Source organism: Candida orthopsilosis (assembly GCF_000315875.1).
Source record: "Candida orthopsilosis Co 90-125, chromosome 6 draft sequence".
NCBI classification, from domain to species: Eukaryota; Fungi; Ascomycota; class Pichiomycetes; order Serinales; family Debaryomycetaceae; genus Lodderomyces; species Lodderomyces orthopsilosis.
Window position 1 is genome coordinate 609,182 of NC_018300.1, and position 13,809 is coordinate 622,990.

The following is a 13,809-nucleotide window of genomic DNA, read 5'->3' on the forward strand; positions in this document are numbered from 1 at the left end:
TTGTTATGTCAACTTTGAAATCGGATTACACAAAAATAAGATTATCCGAAAAAGACTTTAAACGGCATCGGTTAAATTTTTGACAAACGACGAACCGAGGAATCATATGGGGAGGAAATAAAAGTCATAATGATCAACTAGTGACCCTAATTGATACATGTTTATCAAGAGGCGCTTAGATAGTTAAAACCTTATCTTGACCAATAAGTAGGACGGGCTAATCGTTTATTGTTTGGCATTCAATTAACTAATCTGGAAATGATAAGCGTGAATCTTTTGTTTTTATGCTTTCAAGTGCTATTGCAAGTGCAGCGGATAAAGGTTTCGATTACCCCTGATGCATATTTTTTTCGGCATTTCTGTATCAGGAAATAGCGAGAATTGAACGAGCCTTGCCTTTCGGTGACTTTCGGTACGTACTTGTTCTTTGACAACAATCCAAGTTCCTTTTTCTTATAACGAACTCACAGACATGTCTCAATCGAACCAGTGATCAATCGTATCTAATATCGCCATACAAAGTTTTATTCTAAATCATATAATATTCGGAACCTATACGAATTTTGAATTCTAATTACATTCAACTCAACGTAAAAACTTTCCCTCCTTGATGTTTTCTACGAAGTGGCCAGCCAAGCTCCAGCTACTTCTTCTCCTATCTCAAAAAAATCTCAATCTTTCTTTTCTGGATAACTTTCCACTTCCAAATCTTCGGGGTCTATTTCACAAACAAGACCAGCTTTTCTCCTCTCATCTCTAATTTGCAAATATGCGATTGCTCCAACGACAAATATAGTAGCCGCAGCAGAGCTGATAAGCGCAATTGCACCATTACGGAATTGGGGTGCGGTATCAGCTGCAAAAAACACAATTGACCACCATGAATTCATTGTGTTTCCCATCATATTCATGGAACTAATCACAATTGCTCGTTCTTGCAAATCATCTGCACATACAACATTTGCCCAACTAAAGGAGATAGTCTGTGCAGCATACGAAACACCGTCCAAGTATTGGGCAACAAACACGTACCCTTTTGTAAATGGTTTAGCGATTTGGAGGATTGGTGAAATTAACACAAGAACCGCAGTTATCATCGATACATGCCAATGTTGCCTTCCATTACCCACATTCTTTACATAGTAAGCCGCAGCACCTGTTGACAATGCACCAACAGCAAACACCCCCATAGGGAAATGATTACGATCAGCAATAGGATAGTCGTAATATTGCAACCAAAGCGCAAATACACTATTAGTTGCAAAAGATTCATTGATGGCACCAACAATCCACAACATTCCAAACAAATACCAATGCCAACTACCAAAAACACGAGCAAAAACATCCCAGCCAAACTTGTGATGTTTTGGTTTGACCAATCTCTCTAATGCCATTGCATGCTCTTCCTCAGTAAAATAAAATGGCTTACCAATATCTGGTGCATCCGGGAAAAATATGAAGCCGTAGATGACAATAGGAAAACTGCACATGAAATCCATGATAAACAATACTCTCCAACTTGCTAATCCATGCCACCCATTCATATGCTCATGAATGGCGGCTTGAGGAACTCCTGAAAATATCTGTCCAACTAAACCACTTGACGTGAACACAAATGTACGAAGAACCAAATCTCTACTATTAGTATAGTAGGATCCCAAGATCAAGTGCACACCACCAAATATACAACTTTCAAACATTCCTTGAATAAATCTTATAACGCAAATTTGCCAGAAATAATTCACTTTGTACTACCCAAGGTGAGGAGGGACCAAGCACTTGCACAAAACGTCAACCAATAACGGGGTCTGATCTTCAACAAAATCAAATTGTGAGGAATCATAGTTATAATGTAACCAATGTAAAAAATGGTGTTGATGACATTGAAATCTTTACCACTCAAGTTCAACTCTTCTCTCATCCCAGACACATAAGCATTAGCAATGTTTGCACGGTCAAGATAGTTAACCCAGTAAAGAAGACATACATATGTGAGCACAAAAGTGTCAAGTTTGAACAAGTATCGTCTTTCTTTGGGATCGGATGGTGGAACACCCCAAAGTGCATTACGAACTGTTCTGAGCGGTTTGAGTATCGTCTGCTTCATTGCAATCGTTGGGAAAAGCGATGTAAATATTTTGGAAAATTCTTCAACTTAGCAGATGCTGCCCATCCCGTCCAGCTTTATACCTTGATGTCCCCTTCGTGAAGTTTGTGGAGAGTCGCTTGAATCGTCATATTTGATCCAGGATTTTTGGCGATCACCTTGTGCCGCCCTTAATCCAGGTTATCTCGAAAATATGCCTATTTGCAAGTGAATCACAAGATCCATTTCCACTCTTGGCAACAAGCGCTCTGGTCATATTTTTTGCAAATTTGGAAGTTCATTATTATTTTCTGCTCTTGGAAATATAATAAATATCACCTATCCTTCTATTGAACCCTCGGTCTCATTGCACCTGATCATCAATCCCAAAGAGGCAATTAGCGCGGTTTAATTGAAACATGATCTCAATTTGGTTTGCGAAGGGGCGGGTAGTATTGTTTCCCTCCTTCTAAAAACGACAAGCACGGCGTGTACTGTATGTAGTGAAGCGCTTCCGATGGAGTAACACAGCGAAATTTATTCGAAACATTTAGTTTTCTAATTACATACTAAAGAAGATCGCCAAAGCTAAACGAAAGGCACGAAGTACACTGATCTTGACGCGTCAGCAACATCTGGAATCGTGGCTAAGTCTTGTATTCCATAAATCTGCGTCATCATTAACCGTCATTTAAAAATAAGATATGCAATCACATCGTTAACTTTCCAGGCAATGTGTCAGGCCAGACGGAAACGCAAATGATATGAAAAATGATTACGAAGTAACAGAAACCTTGAGGACAATAACTAACACAAATTCTCTTATCACCTTTGAAGAATACCAAAATCAAAAATTTTAGCACCTATGATATAATCGAGAATGCTAAACTCAAAACCTAAGAAATAGTCCTTAGTTTCTTGCTTCACTCCAGGGTAAAAATATAAATTGTTGAAACGTTGTGTATGAACACACCCTTCTACTGGTTTAGCTCCATTAAGCATGTTTTCAATCCACGTCCATGCCGCAGCAGCACCAACGATTTGCTGTCCCACATGAGCCGTTAATAAATCTTCTGCAAACTCCAACGATTTGATTCCCCAGGAACACCATTGCTTGGGTATGTGTCGCGGACCAGTTATTGGTACAATTTCATCCAATAGGCCGTTGTAGAGGAATATTGGAATTTGTGGCAGAAAAGTTTGATTCAAATGACAAACACAGTTATCTTGAATAATTTTCCCAATGATTTTATCATTACGCAAGTCAAACCCGCGAGGAAATATGCGGTCACCTCCTTGAAAAAAGCTTCGAAAGCGGAAGAAGTTTAAACCTCCCGCAAAACAACGTTCTGAACCTTGTTTAAAATACTCCATATGCTGTGGATCAACATTTTCGCTGATAACTTGCTTAAACTCTTGATACTCATTGGATAAACCATGAAGAGCCAAAGGAATCAATCCCGCAAAAAAACCTCCATCGGTGATTTCAGCTGTAGCTGTTATATTTGTGACAAATCCTCCCAATGCACAGCCCAATAAGTTTTGTTTCAACTCAGGAGCATAAGTTGATTGCAAACTCGCGGCCCAACCTGATGCAATACTGCCTCCTGAATACCCCCATAAAACAACCTTTGCCGAAGATTCAATACCGGTAGTACCTTTTGATTTTAATGCAGCTCTCACCCCATCTAGAACTGCATATCCCAGCTGTCGACCAGCTACAAAGCTGGAGCTGAATCCTTCGTAATCGGAACTGATTACATAGTATCCTTGTTTTAGCGCTGGCACTAGGAACCTCATATCTAATTGTGAGGCGATAGTTGACAATGGTGCTCCATACTGGAACCCGTAACTGGGACTGCAATTTATATTGGCCGAATCTTGGAATGTTTGGTATGATAACACTTTGGACGGTTGAGCATTGAACGGTTCCATAACAGTCATGACAATAGCTGTCGGTTCACCGAACGAATTTTGTGAGCGATATAAAATTTGCCAAGATCTTTTTAGTTCATAAGTGAAACATATGTTGACAAGTTTGTTTGGCGTTGGTCTAGATCTGAGTATGGTTCCCAATGGAGCAGACTTGTAGTCAGGTGGTGCCAAATAAAATGGATCCCGATCTGGTGGCACAAGTGGGACCTGTAACGCATAGATACTTGTTGAAAGGAAAAACACGATGGCTGTTTTCCACATTAAAGAGTTCAAAGACAATGATTCGTGATTAACACCGGCCTTGATATAAATATACAAAATAGATGCAAAATGTAAGCATGGTAGCACTGGTTATTTTGTGGGGAAATGCATTCGAGCAATTTTATTAATTCCTAATCCTTTTGCAAGTGATTTCCAGCGACTTTAGAGATTTAGCGAATATTTCTTGTGCTTTCCAAATTGAAACATTTGAACGATATATCTTGAAAATCCGACTACAAGGGAGTTTTTATCCTGCACTATGACGTACTCGTTTATTGAATCTAGTTCATTTATGCTGCTTTGTTCACTACTTTTTACCCTTCTTCTTCTTCTTTTTGTTACTATTGCCCAGTGATGTATGTGCTGTAGGGGCAGGAGATGACTCGACTGCACCTTGATGCCCTGCACTTGTTTTCTTCCTATCCTTCTTTGTTGGCTTGTAATAACTTCTCAATTTCAAAGGCAACCATCTTTCATCGTCTAATTTAAATTCACCTTCAGGCTTAATCACCTTGTCCTTTCCAAATTTAGGAGAGCGCTTCCTTTTTGTGATTTTGCTTGATTTTTTAACCACTGACTGAGTTGGCTTGGTTTTGCTTGGTATCAATTCATCCAAGTTGATGGATAAAATGTCTTCAATGGATTTGGACGACTCCAACTCTGAAACTGATGTCAAATTATCGTTTGAATTTGACAAAAGAGAATTTATCAACTCATCATCCGGTTTTGAGCCATGTAAAAACTCAAACAATTGTTTGGAGCTATCACTGTTAAAACCGTAGTTCTTCATGGCAATAATCTTGGCACAATTGTAATAGTTTTCATCCTTGAATGCATCCCCTGTGGTGTATAATAACCTTTCAGTCAAGTTTGTAAGCAATGTCCTTAGTTTATTGATATTGTGGGTAGCTTCATAAACATGTATAAGAGTTCCAATAAGCCCAGGAGAGAATTTAGGTTGATCTTGTGATTCCATAGCAAGTTTCTCCAAGAATGGTAAACTTTGATCAAAAGAACCAGTTTGTGAATTGGCATAGACCAAGAGTAACACTGCCGCTTCCTTTAGATCCGATTTAGACTCTTTTCGAATATACCGTACCAACTTTCTACCCACTGGTTTGTTTTTTCCTCTTTTGAGACTATTGTAGCTGACATCATTCCTGGACAAGACTTTGTAAGCCGCTGAAACCAATCCAAGATTAAGACACGATTCTGAGTTTAATTGGTTGGTGGACAATGTACCAGTGGCAAATCTCAAGACTAAACTGTTTTTCAAAAACGACTCCAACTGAAGCAAGGTGATCTTTTGCTTCAGTTGTCGAATAGTTTCATAATAGTTTAATTGTCTGTCAATGAAGTTTGCATCATCAATAGTCTTTTCTGACTGAATGTTATTTTTCAAAATCAATTTGAGCAATGTATCATGTACATTGTCAATGTTCACACCAAACAAGATTTCATCACTCTTTGCTTTTTTACCCTGTACTTGATAAACATAAGCAATTGTCAAATTAATTGGAAGTAATTCAGTCTCAAGGTCTTCATCAGTTAAGTTATTTTCAGAGCACACTTTGTGGGCTTGTTGCAACAATTGCAAAGCTTTAACGTAGTTCGCTTTTGCAATTTCTATAAAAGCCTCATTGAATAACATGTCATAGTTGGAGGAATCCAACTCCGAGCAAGATCTTGTCACCGATGTCTCATCGGTTTGGAAAATCAACTGTGAAATAATTGCTTGTTCATTGACTAATAGATCACTTTGATTGTCAGACGATGCATTGATCAATTCTTTATACAAGCTCAAGGCTTTTTGATAATCACCAATTTTATAATGGGTCTGCGCCAAGACATGTTTCAATCCTGTTTGCACTTGTCTAGACTCAATTTTGGGTTGGTATTTTTCATAGAGTTGCAATATTTCTCTTGATTTCCCAATCTTGTAATAAACGTATGTGATTTCTAAAATCAATGGCTCAATTAAATTTTCGGGGACTTTAGAAATGATTTTGGTGGCTTGTTCATATTGGTCCAAATTGATCAATGCCACAAGACAATTCTTAAACGATTGCAAATCGTTGAAATTTTTCACTTTGGACAAGTATTCAAACGATACTTGATAAATGTGTTTGAATTCTGATGGTGAGGAGTCACTATCTACCTTCAAGCTTTTGAAAGCGTCTACTACTGACCCACTCATGACGACACTCTATGCTGACTTTTAACACTCAAGTTGTTCGTTGTATTTTTTTTTCGAATTTTTTCCACCAAAACGTCGTCATTGTGAAAAATGAAAATTCTGCGAGACTGATTGAGCTACCGAAGGACATCAGCTTGTTCTCCGTACTTCAAATATGTTCAGATCCCATACCAAGTTGACCTGCAGACCAGTAAGGCTTTTATCACAAACTACTAAAGTCCCATTTCAAGTCAGAAACTCCGTCCTTGACAAGCATAGATTAGAACAGGATGTTGTTGAATCACCAACAAATATGGCTCAAGAATCACATTTGCCAGTGATAGAGCAAGACTTGAAAATCAAACCTCGTCAACCAAAAGCCAAAGCTCCATTTTTGTCAAAAGCTGAGGATGACCCAAACAATGCTAGGCTATCTTCATTCAAAGAAAAGATTGGTCAGTGGATCGTATCTACATTTTCCGTTGATATGGATAAGTCCAGAAGTGGACCTGTTGCAGGTGGGATTTACTTTGGTGAATGTAAAAGACAAGCGTTAGTATACCCAGATGAACCAATGAGTGATTCGGCCAAATTTTACTTCCAAACTTTGGGGTTGCCTGTATCATTTTCCCAACAAGTACAAATTACTATTTTACATTATTGGATTCTTTCAGTCAGGATGAGAGCTCTACCTTTCAAATATGCTAAACAGTATCAACAGAAATTAGTTGATCGTATTTTCGAAGATTTGCTGTCAAGAATGACCACTGAATTGGGTATAAAATCAGGAAGATTGATTGAAGGATATTTGAAAGATTACCACACGCAATTATTAGGAAGTGTGTTGAGTTATGATGAAGGATTACTGACTGATGATATAACATTAGCTGCTGCATTATGGAGAAATGTATTCAACGCTAATGGTAATGTCGATATAAGGCATGTTGAGGCATTATTAGTGTATGTGAGATCACAATTGTATGTGTTGAATAAAATGACTGATAGAGCATTTGGGTTTGGTAAGTTTAAATTTGTGCCCCCAGATCAAGTAGTACAACCAATTTCCAAGCAACAAGAGGAGTTGATTAAACAAAAGACTAAGGAAGAGTTTGCCAGTATGACTTTACCATCTCAGAAATCTGTTTTATCAATGGATGAATAACCTCATTAACGATGTACATAGAAAGAATAATATATATTTATTTATAACCTACAATTATCCTTTGTCCAATCATTTCCCTTCATGCCTCTGATCATTACATGCATTACTGCACAGTCCTTTCCTTCGACTCCTGATTTATTACCCAATACTATTTGCTCAACCAAATGAAATCCAAATCGTTCATATATGGGAATATTGACAGGTGATGAACTCTCCAAATAAGTCAAGGCGCCACCGTCACAATCAATGTAGTTGCTAAACATGTAATCAAATAATTTTCGTAAATTACCTTTACCGCGAGCAGCAGCAGTTGAACCAACGTACACTAACGTGTATACATCTTTACCTCTAAATCGTTTATCGGTTCCTGTAATTCTATCAAAACTATCATGCAAAAGTGGCATCAACCCTTGAAATATTTTATCTCTTCCATCAACACCAAATAAATCCCATACTTTATCATATCCTGATTCCATTAAATGGCTGAAAGACTCCAAACCTTGCTCAGCACTAGTTGGGGTTGACCAAATACTAACTGTTTCAAACAGCAGTGCCGTTTCTCCTTGACCAAATACTAGTCCTTTTGTCATGTGTTGTCGTAAATACGCCTCGAATAAAGCCAATTCGCATTGCCTGCGTTTTGCCGCATCTTTGACGTGATAGACCAAGTAATTCGATAATGGGTCCTCTTTAAACGCGTCTAATAAGGCCGATGCAGCCTTGGGAACATCATCATAAGTTAATTGGCGGACGTCAGATGATACAGTCTGCGATCTCAAGGGCATGATATTCGATTTGATTGTTGTTGTAGACATGCTAGATATTGTATGAAGTGACGAATCTGATTATGAATACACATCAACCACTACATAGTTTGCTATTGCGGATCAGTCTTTGTATAAATAGCATTAATGTTAAGCGTTATGTTGTGTGATTTGTATACATGCGCATTTGCTGTGTTGCAAATGTTAAAAGGGAAATAGCGCATCTGACAATTGCCAAATTGGGGAGTCAATGCTCCACTTCTAATAATAGTATGCTCCTTTCCCCATTTCTTTATAAAAGCCTGACATCACTAATATGGTAACTAGTTGTTTCCGCTTTGCGATATGTACTCCACAATGAGGTGACTTATTACCATTACCTGTGGTTAACTTATAGTTTCTTTCATGGCATACACCACTGAAGCTATCATCTTGTCGTAGAAATCTGTTTCAGTTGTCATAGAAATCTTTTTGCGACAAACGCATCCGAACCATCGGAGAGATGAACAACTCTTGATAATCAGGCAAAGAATTATCTACTTCACTCAGTCACATCAATCAAATAAAAGATGTTCAGTTCACTTCTACCGCGTCCCAAACACTCGAACTACGATCCACAGCTCCACTACAGAACATCACCACAAAACAGTCTTCGGAACAACAATTCCATTAATATCTTACATAACCCCGATTCCACCACAGTCACTACTCTAGATACATATCAAAATAGCTCCACTGCAAAAAATTACGATGCCACTATCCCTCTCAAGGTCAGGTTCCCCAACTTGGTACACAACTTCCCTCGACCTCCACCTGACCCAGCCATAATTGAAGAAACACGAGCTATATTTACGGCATTACTCGAAGCAAAAATGGGAACACAGAAGAAAGAACAAACAACATACATAAACTACACTGAAAACACTTCTTCACAAGATGATGTCGCTGCTGATAACGGTGCAGATGGCAAGATCATCCAGATTGAAACAATGCAACAAGATCCGTTACTCCCGCCAAAGCACAAACTCCGCAAGAACCGACATGAACGACATGATCAAGAGCAAGAAGTGGGACCCATTTTGAAGAAAGCAGCTAAGGTTTCAAAGGAGGATCGACAGAAATGGAACATTCCAGCTGCGATTTCCAATTGGAAGAATAATTCCGGGTTCACTATCGCTTTGGATAAGCGAGTCATTGGCGCGGGTGGAGCTGCTGGTAGAGAATCTGGCAAAGTTGATGCTGAGTTGTTGAATGTTGAGAAATTTAGTGCTTTGAATCAAGCTTTAAACAATGCTGAAGTTCAAGCTCGAGAAGATATCATACGTCGCAATGAGGTTCGTCAACAATTAGAATCAAACGAAAAGAGACAACGAGAGGAAAAAATCAAGGAAATTGCCAATAGGAGTAAACGAAGAAGATACTAATAACACAATCTAACTTTTTATAAGACACTATACATATCGTTGACTGATTGTTTTATTTACGTTTCGTTTTCTTTGCTCTATCACCACCTTCAAATATCGATTTACCAAACAAATCCAATGCTTTGGAATTGACCCATTCACAAACTCGATTGACTTCAACATCCTGTTTACTTTCAATAATCTCCTCTTGTAATTCCTCGATTTTATTCTTGATATCAGTTGCTTCGCCATAATTGACCACATCTTCAACTGTATTGAGTCTAGGTTTCTTGCGCACTGGCGGACTAGCTCTTCTTGATCTTGACCTTCGTTTAGATCCAATTTGGATTGAACCATCAGTGTCTATATCCATTGAATCATTCTCACCATCGTTTGTATTTTCCTTTCCATGTCCTTCTTCAATAGCTTTCAATCGTTTCTGCAATTGTTTAATATCATCTTGTAAACTTTGTTCTCGAGGCGTTAGATTACCATTTAGATAAAGAGCCTTTTGCCTAGCTTCCATACTGGACGTAATTGCATCCTTAACCAAAGACAATTCTTTACGCAAGGCAGATTCTCGCTTACCCCATGGATTCAACCAGGACATCAATTTGTTTATGTCTTCAGGTTCATCGTAGTATCTCCATGATGAGCTGTTCAATATAGGATCATAATACTCTTCAATGAATTTTCGTTGAATGTGACTTATTTCACCGAGAGGTACTTGTAATGAACCTTCTTGATCAACAAGAAGCTTTCCATCAGTGGAGTAAATCTCCTTGTCGGTGAATTTTAATTGGCACGATTCCTCAACAGATTCTTTGAATTTGGGAGATAACTGAGTAAAATTCATTTGTTTGATTTGATTCCTTTTTCGCGTTCCTTCTTCAGTTGTTTCAGTATCTACTTTTGTCTGTTCATTCGGTTGCTCATCAACAGACTCCACCTTGGTTGGCTGACCACCTATGCCATTATCTACGGCATTACCCTCAGTCATTGATTCAACAAATGATCTAATCTCCTCAACTTCTTTTTTAAAATTACCAACAATATCAGTGTTACATGGCCCTTGAACCCACAACCTACCCATGAGGTATGTCTCATCATGAACATCATCAGTCTCCTCATCTTGCTCATCTTCAACTTCCTTTTTCTCACTATCATCCTCATCTTCGTCATCATCTTCATTAGCAGATCCTTTGTGCAAAGTAGGCATTCCATTATTTTCAAACCACCAGTATCGATTGAATAAACGATCTTTTCCTAGAAGCTTTATTCTTTGACAGTCAAACTCATTCAACTTTTGCTCGAGTGTCTTTTTGTTTTCTTTAATTTCATTGAGTTTCAACAATGCAGTTTTCCGAAGTTCACATTGTTCTGCAAATTCGGGACGAGTAGAGGCATATTCGCGTTCTCTTTCAGACATTTCAATAGATTTCTGTAGGTCTAAACCATGGGGGAATTGTTTACTGGATTGTCCATTGGCGGCATTGGCCGCAGGGGTTTCTGCTTTCTGCTCTTCTTGGGTTTCAGTGGCTGTTTCTTGAACTGGTGGTAAAGCTTCGATAATCTGTTGTTGTGCCCTGACAGCAATCTCCAAATTGGTCTTGTATTCCTTTATATTTTCCAACCTCGTTCTTCTCAAATTTGTCTGTTGCTCCAAACTGTCCTCAATATAGTTTCTCACTAAGGAACTAGTGGTGAGCAAATCAGTCAAGATGCACAAAGCATGAAGTTTCAAGTTGATATCAAGGCGTTCATAGAAATTTGTTCTCAAGGCAGCAGCTGAAATCAGTCCATCTTTTGGTGCCAATGCTTTGAAGATCTCTTGTATGACTTGATAGTACTTAGGCACATGCTCAACTAGAGATAATACACCAATAAGGATAATCTGCCAGTTTCCATCTTTGAAATTACGTTTTCTCAATCTATCATGCCACGCAGTACCTCTATAGTTGAGGTAATCGTAGGCAGAATGATCTACCTCTTCATCTTCATCTTGTTCTTCCTCTTGTTCTTCCTCTGGCTGTGCTTCCTCATCATTGCCATTTTCTTTCTTTATGGTCCCATTTCCATCCTCTTCAGTATCACTGTGTTCATCTTCTACTTTTAGAGGCTTGTGCTCAGACTCGCTGTCGGAACCATGATCACCGTTGACTTCTACCACATCGTCCTTCCCAGTGGCTTCCTTCTCGACTTTGATTTCCTGCTCATCATCCTCTTCGTCATCCTCAATATCCTCTTCAAGCTCCTCTGGGATCGTGATATTCAATCCATATACCGTGTCCTTAGATTCAGCATCCTTTGCATCTTTTGCATTTGGCATTTCATTGGACATTATTTTGCAAAGTAACGAGCAGTAAATCTCATCCACCATGGTTGATTTTAATTTTGGGGTGTGTAAATTACAATTCAACGAAGTGATAAAGTCATCAAAGGTAAAAGTGTCGATGTTCAACACGTTGTGATACACATTCATGAATACCCACACTTGAAGTGCCTGCTGTACTGCTTTTAATGGAAACTTCTCTGATTCATCAACAACAGTGTCTACAGAGACATCATCACTCTTTGCATTTTCATCTTCATATTGCAAGTCCACCTTCAACACCTTTGGTTTTGGTTTCTCATTTTGAATATCAAATTTTATAGTCAAATCATCCACAATCGTCCTCTTTGTAGGTTGTTGGAATAATGCTTTGCTGTGTTCATTTCCTGTTGCTTCTGCATCCTCCAATTCATTCAAAACAACCGCAGGAACATGATGAACAGGGAATTTCTTTCTAAATGGTAACAGCTCCACCGAAGGCGAGCCTCTTTTCAGATCTTCTTTCAACTTCAGCTTCTTTTTATCGAGAAAACCACTTGGAGACGTTGATCTTGTAATTTCCGCCTCATTTATAACTGGCGTGGAAGTTTTTGGTCTAATCTTGATTTCTTGTCTAAAATCTAGTTCCACTTTCTTCCTCTTTGGTTGAATATAAGTAGGTTCACCAGTTGGAGTCGAATCGATATACTGACGAAGATGTTCTGGGTAGGTTGTTGGTATACCATATTGTTTTGCATAAGCTGCTTTTACCACCCAAGGAGCTCCAACCTTGTGTGATCTTGACATTGTCAACTTGATAAATGTCTTGATTAACCATTTAGTGAAATGATTTCTATCACGAACAATATTTTCCCCAGTGACTATAGCTTGATGTTTATCATGTGATCGTATAACAAGATATTTTGTAGGCTCTTCAGCATATTGAACTTTTTCTCGTATAACTCCGCGTGATTTAAGAGCTTGATTATTAGGATCCAACCCTTTTAAATAAACGACTTCACCGGGAAAGTAATCGCTTTTGAAAGTCAGATACACCTTGTCAATCAATTGATCTAATCGAGATATTTGGTTAAATTGCAAGTATCGTAGAATATGTTCACGTAAATTTTCAGGAAAATTGCGATCAACCTCTTTACGCTCATTGGCTTCACTTTGTAATGCTTCAAAATACGTGAGGCATGAATTACCAGTGATTTCACAAACAAATTTCCTCTTGTTGTAAAAATCCATACGTTCAAGAAAATCCTCATACGTGAGAAACCATTCCCTAGTGTTCGGGATGACCCATACTTGAGTAGATGGGTCAGTGGGTGTGGGGGGAGGAGGAACAAATGGTACTTGTTTTCGTTTATACAACACCATAGGGAAATCTAGTCGTGATGGCACCAGGGGATTCTAAATGTCTCTTTTATACTAAAGTGATGATGTTTTTGATTGATTCAGCTGTTATGTGATGGATTAAGCTAGATGTAGACAATAGTATGTTTTCTGATGATTGAAGAAGATTCGAAGGAGGGAAGGGGGCAATGTTGGTAACTTTTTTTTTTTATGTCTTCTGAAGAATCTCCATTGCCAAAAAGAATTTTATTTGTTGTGACTTATATGTGTGTATAAATGTGTGTCTGCATGAGTGCGTAATGAAATTTTTGCTGCAAAAGTAAACATACGTGAGAGGTGAAGAAAGAAAATG

The 13,809-nt window shown here is 38.4% G+C and overlaps 8 protein-coding genes across 8 annotated transcripts; 2 read left to right on the forward strand and 6 right to left on the reverse strand. All coding sequences in view use genetic code 12, as the record gives it.

Moving 5' to 3' along the window:
• Window positions 1–671: 671 nt before the first annotated feature.
• On the reverse strand, window positions 672–1,700 carry CORT_0F02930 (hypothetical protein; the record flags this gene model as incomplete). The annotated part of the gene is made up of 1 exon (XM_003870597.1): window positions 672–1,700. One exon carries the CDS (start codon window positions 1,698–1,700, stop codon window positions 672–674), a length of 1,029 nt encoding a protein of 342 aa, XP_003870646.1.
• Window positions 1,701–1,741: 41 nt separating this feature from the next.
• CORT_0F02940 (hypothetical protein) lies at window positions 1,742–2,107 on the reverse strand (the record flags this gene model as incomplete). The annotated part of the gene is made up of 1 exon (XM_003870598.1): window positions 1,742–2,107. The coding sequence occupies one exon, from the start codon at window positions 2,105–2,107 to the stop codon at window positions 1,742–1,744; it is 366 nt and encodes a 121-aa protein (XP_003870647.1).
• Window positions 2,108–2,911: 804 nt separating this feature from the next.
• Window positions 2,912–4,282, reverse strand: CORT_0F02950 (hypothetical protein; the record flags this gene model as incomplete). Its single annotated transcript, XM_003870599.1, has 1 exon — window positions 2,912–4,282. The coding sequence occupies one exon, from the start codon at window positions 4,280–4,282 to the stop codon at window positions 2,912–2,914; it is 1,371 nt and encodes a 456-aa protein (XP_003870648.1).
• A 307-nt stretch (window positions 4,283–4,589) lies between these two features.
• CORT_0F02960 (Srp72 protein) lies at window positions 4,590–6,479 on the reverse strand (the record flags this gene model as incomplete). The annotated part of the gene is made up of 1 exon (XM_003870600.1): window positions 4,590–6,479. The coding sequence occupies one exon, from the start codon at window positions 6,477–6,479 to the stop codon at window positions 4,590–4,592; it is 1,890 nt and encodes a 629-aa protein (XP_003870649.1).
• Window positions 6,480–6,633: 154 nt separating this feature from the next.
• On the forward strand, window positions 6,634–7,620 carry CORT_0F02970 (Cbp3 protein; the record flags this gene model as incomplete). Its single annotated transcript, XM_003870601.1, has 1 exon — window positions 6,634–7,620. One exon carries the CDS (start codon window positions 6,634–6,636, stop codon window positions 7,618–7,620), a length of 987 nt encoding a protein of 328 aa, XP_003870650.1.
• Window positions 7,621–7,661: 41 nt separating this feature from the next.
• On the reverse strand, window positions 7,662–8,435 carry CORT_0F02980 (hypothetical protein; the record flags this gene model as incomplete). Its single annotated transcript, XM_003870602.1, has 1 exon — window positions 7,662–8,435. The coding sequence occupies one exon, from the start codon at window positions 8,433–8,435 to the stop codon at window positions 7,662–7,664; it is 774 nt and encodes a 257-aa protein (XP_003870651.1).
• Window positions 8,436–8,953: 518 nt separating this feature from the next.
• Window positions 8,954–9,808, forward strand: CORT_0F02990 (hypothetical protein; the record flags this gene model as incomplete). The annotated part of the gene is made up of 1 exon (XM_003870603.1): window positions 8,954–9,808. The coding sequence occupies one exon, from the start codon at window positions 8,954–8,956 to the stop codon at window positions 9,806–9,808; it is 855 nt and encodes a 284-aa protein (XP_003870652.1).
• Window positions 9,809–9,860: 52 nt separating this feature from the next.
• On the reverse strand, window positions 9,861–13,481 carry CORT_0F03000 (Itc1 protein; the record flags this gene model as incomplete). The annotated part of the gene is made up of 1 exon (XM_003870604.1): window positions 9,861–13,481. The coding sequence occupies one exon, from the start codon at window positions 13,479–13,481 to the stop codon at window positions 9,861–9,863; it is 3,621 nt and encodes a 1,206-aa protein (XP_003870653.1).
• Window positions 13,482–13,809: the final 328 nt, after the last annotated feature.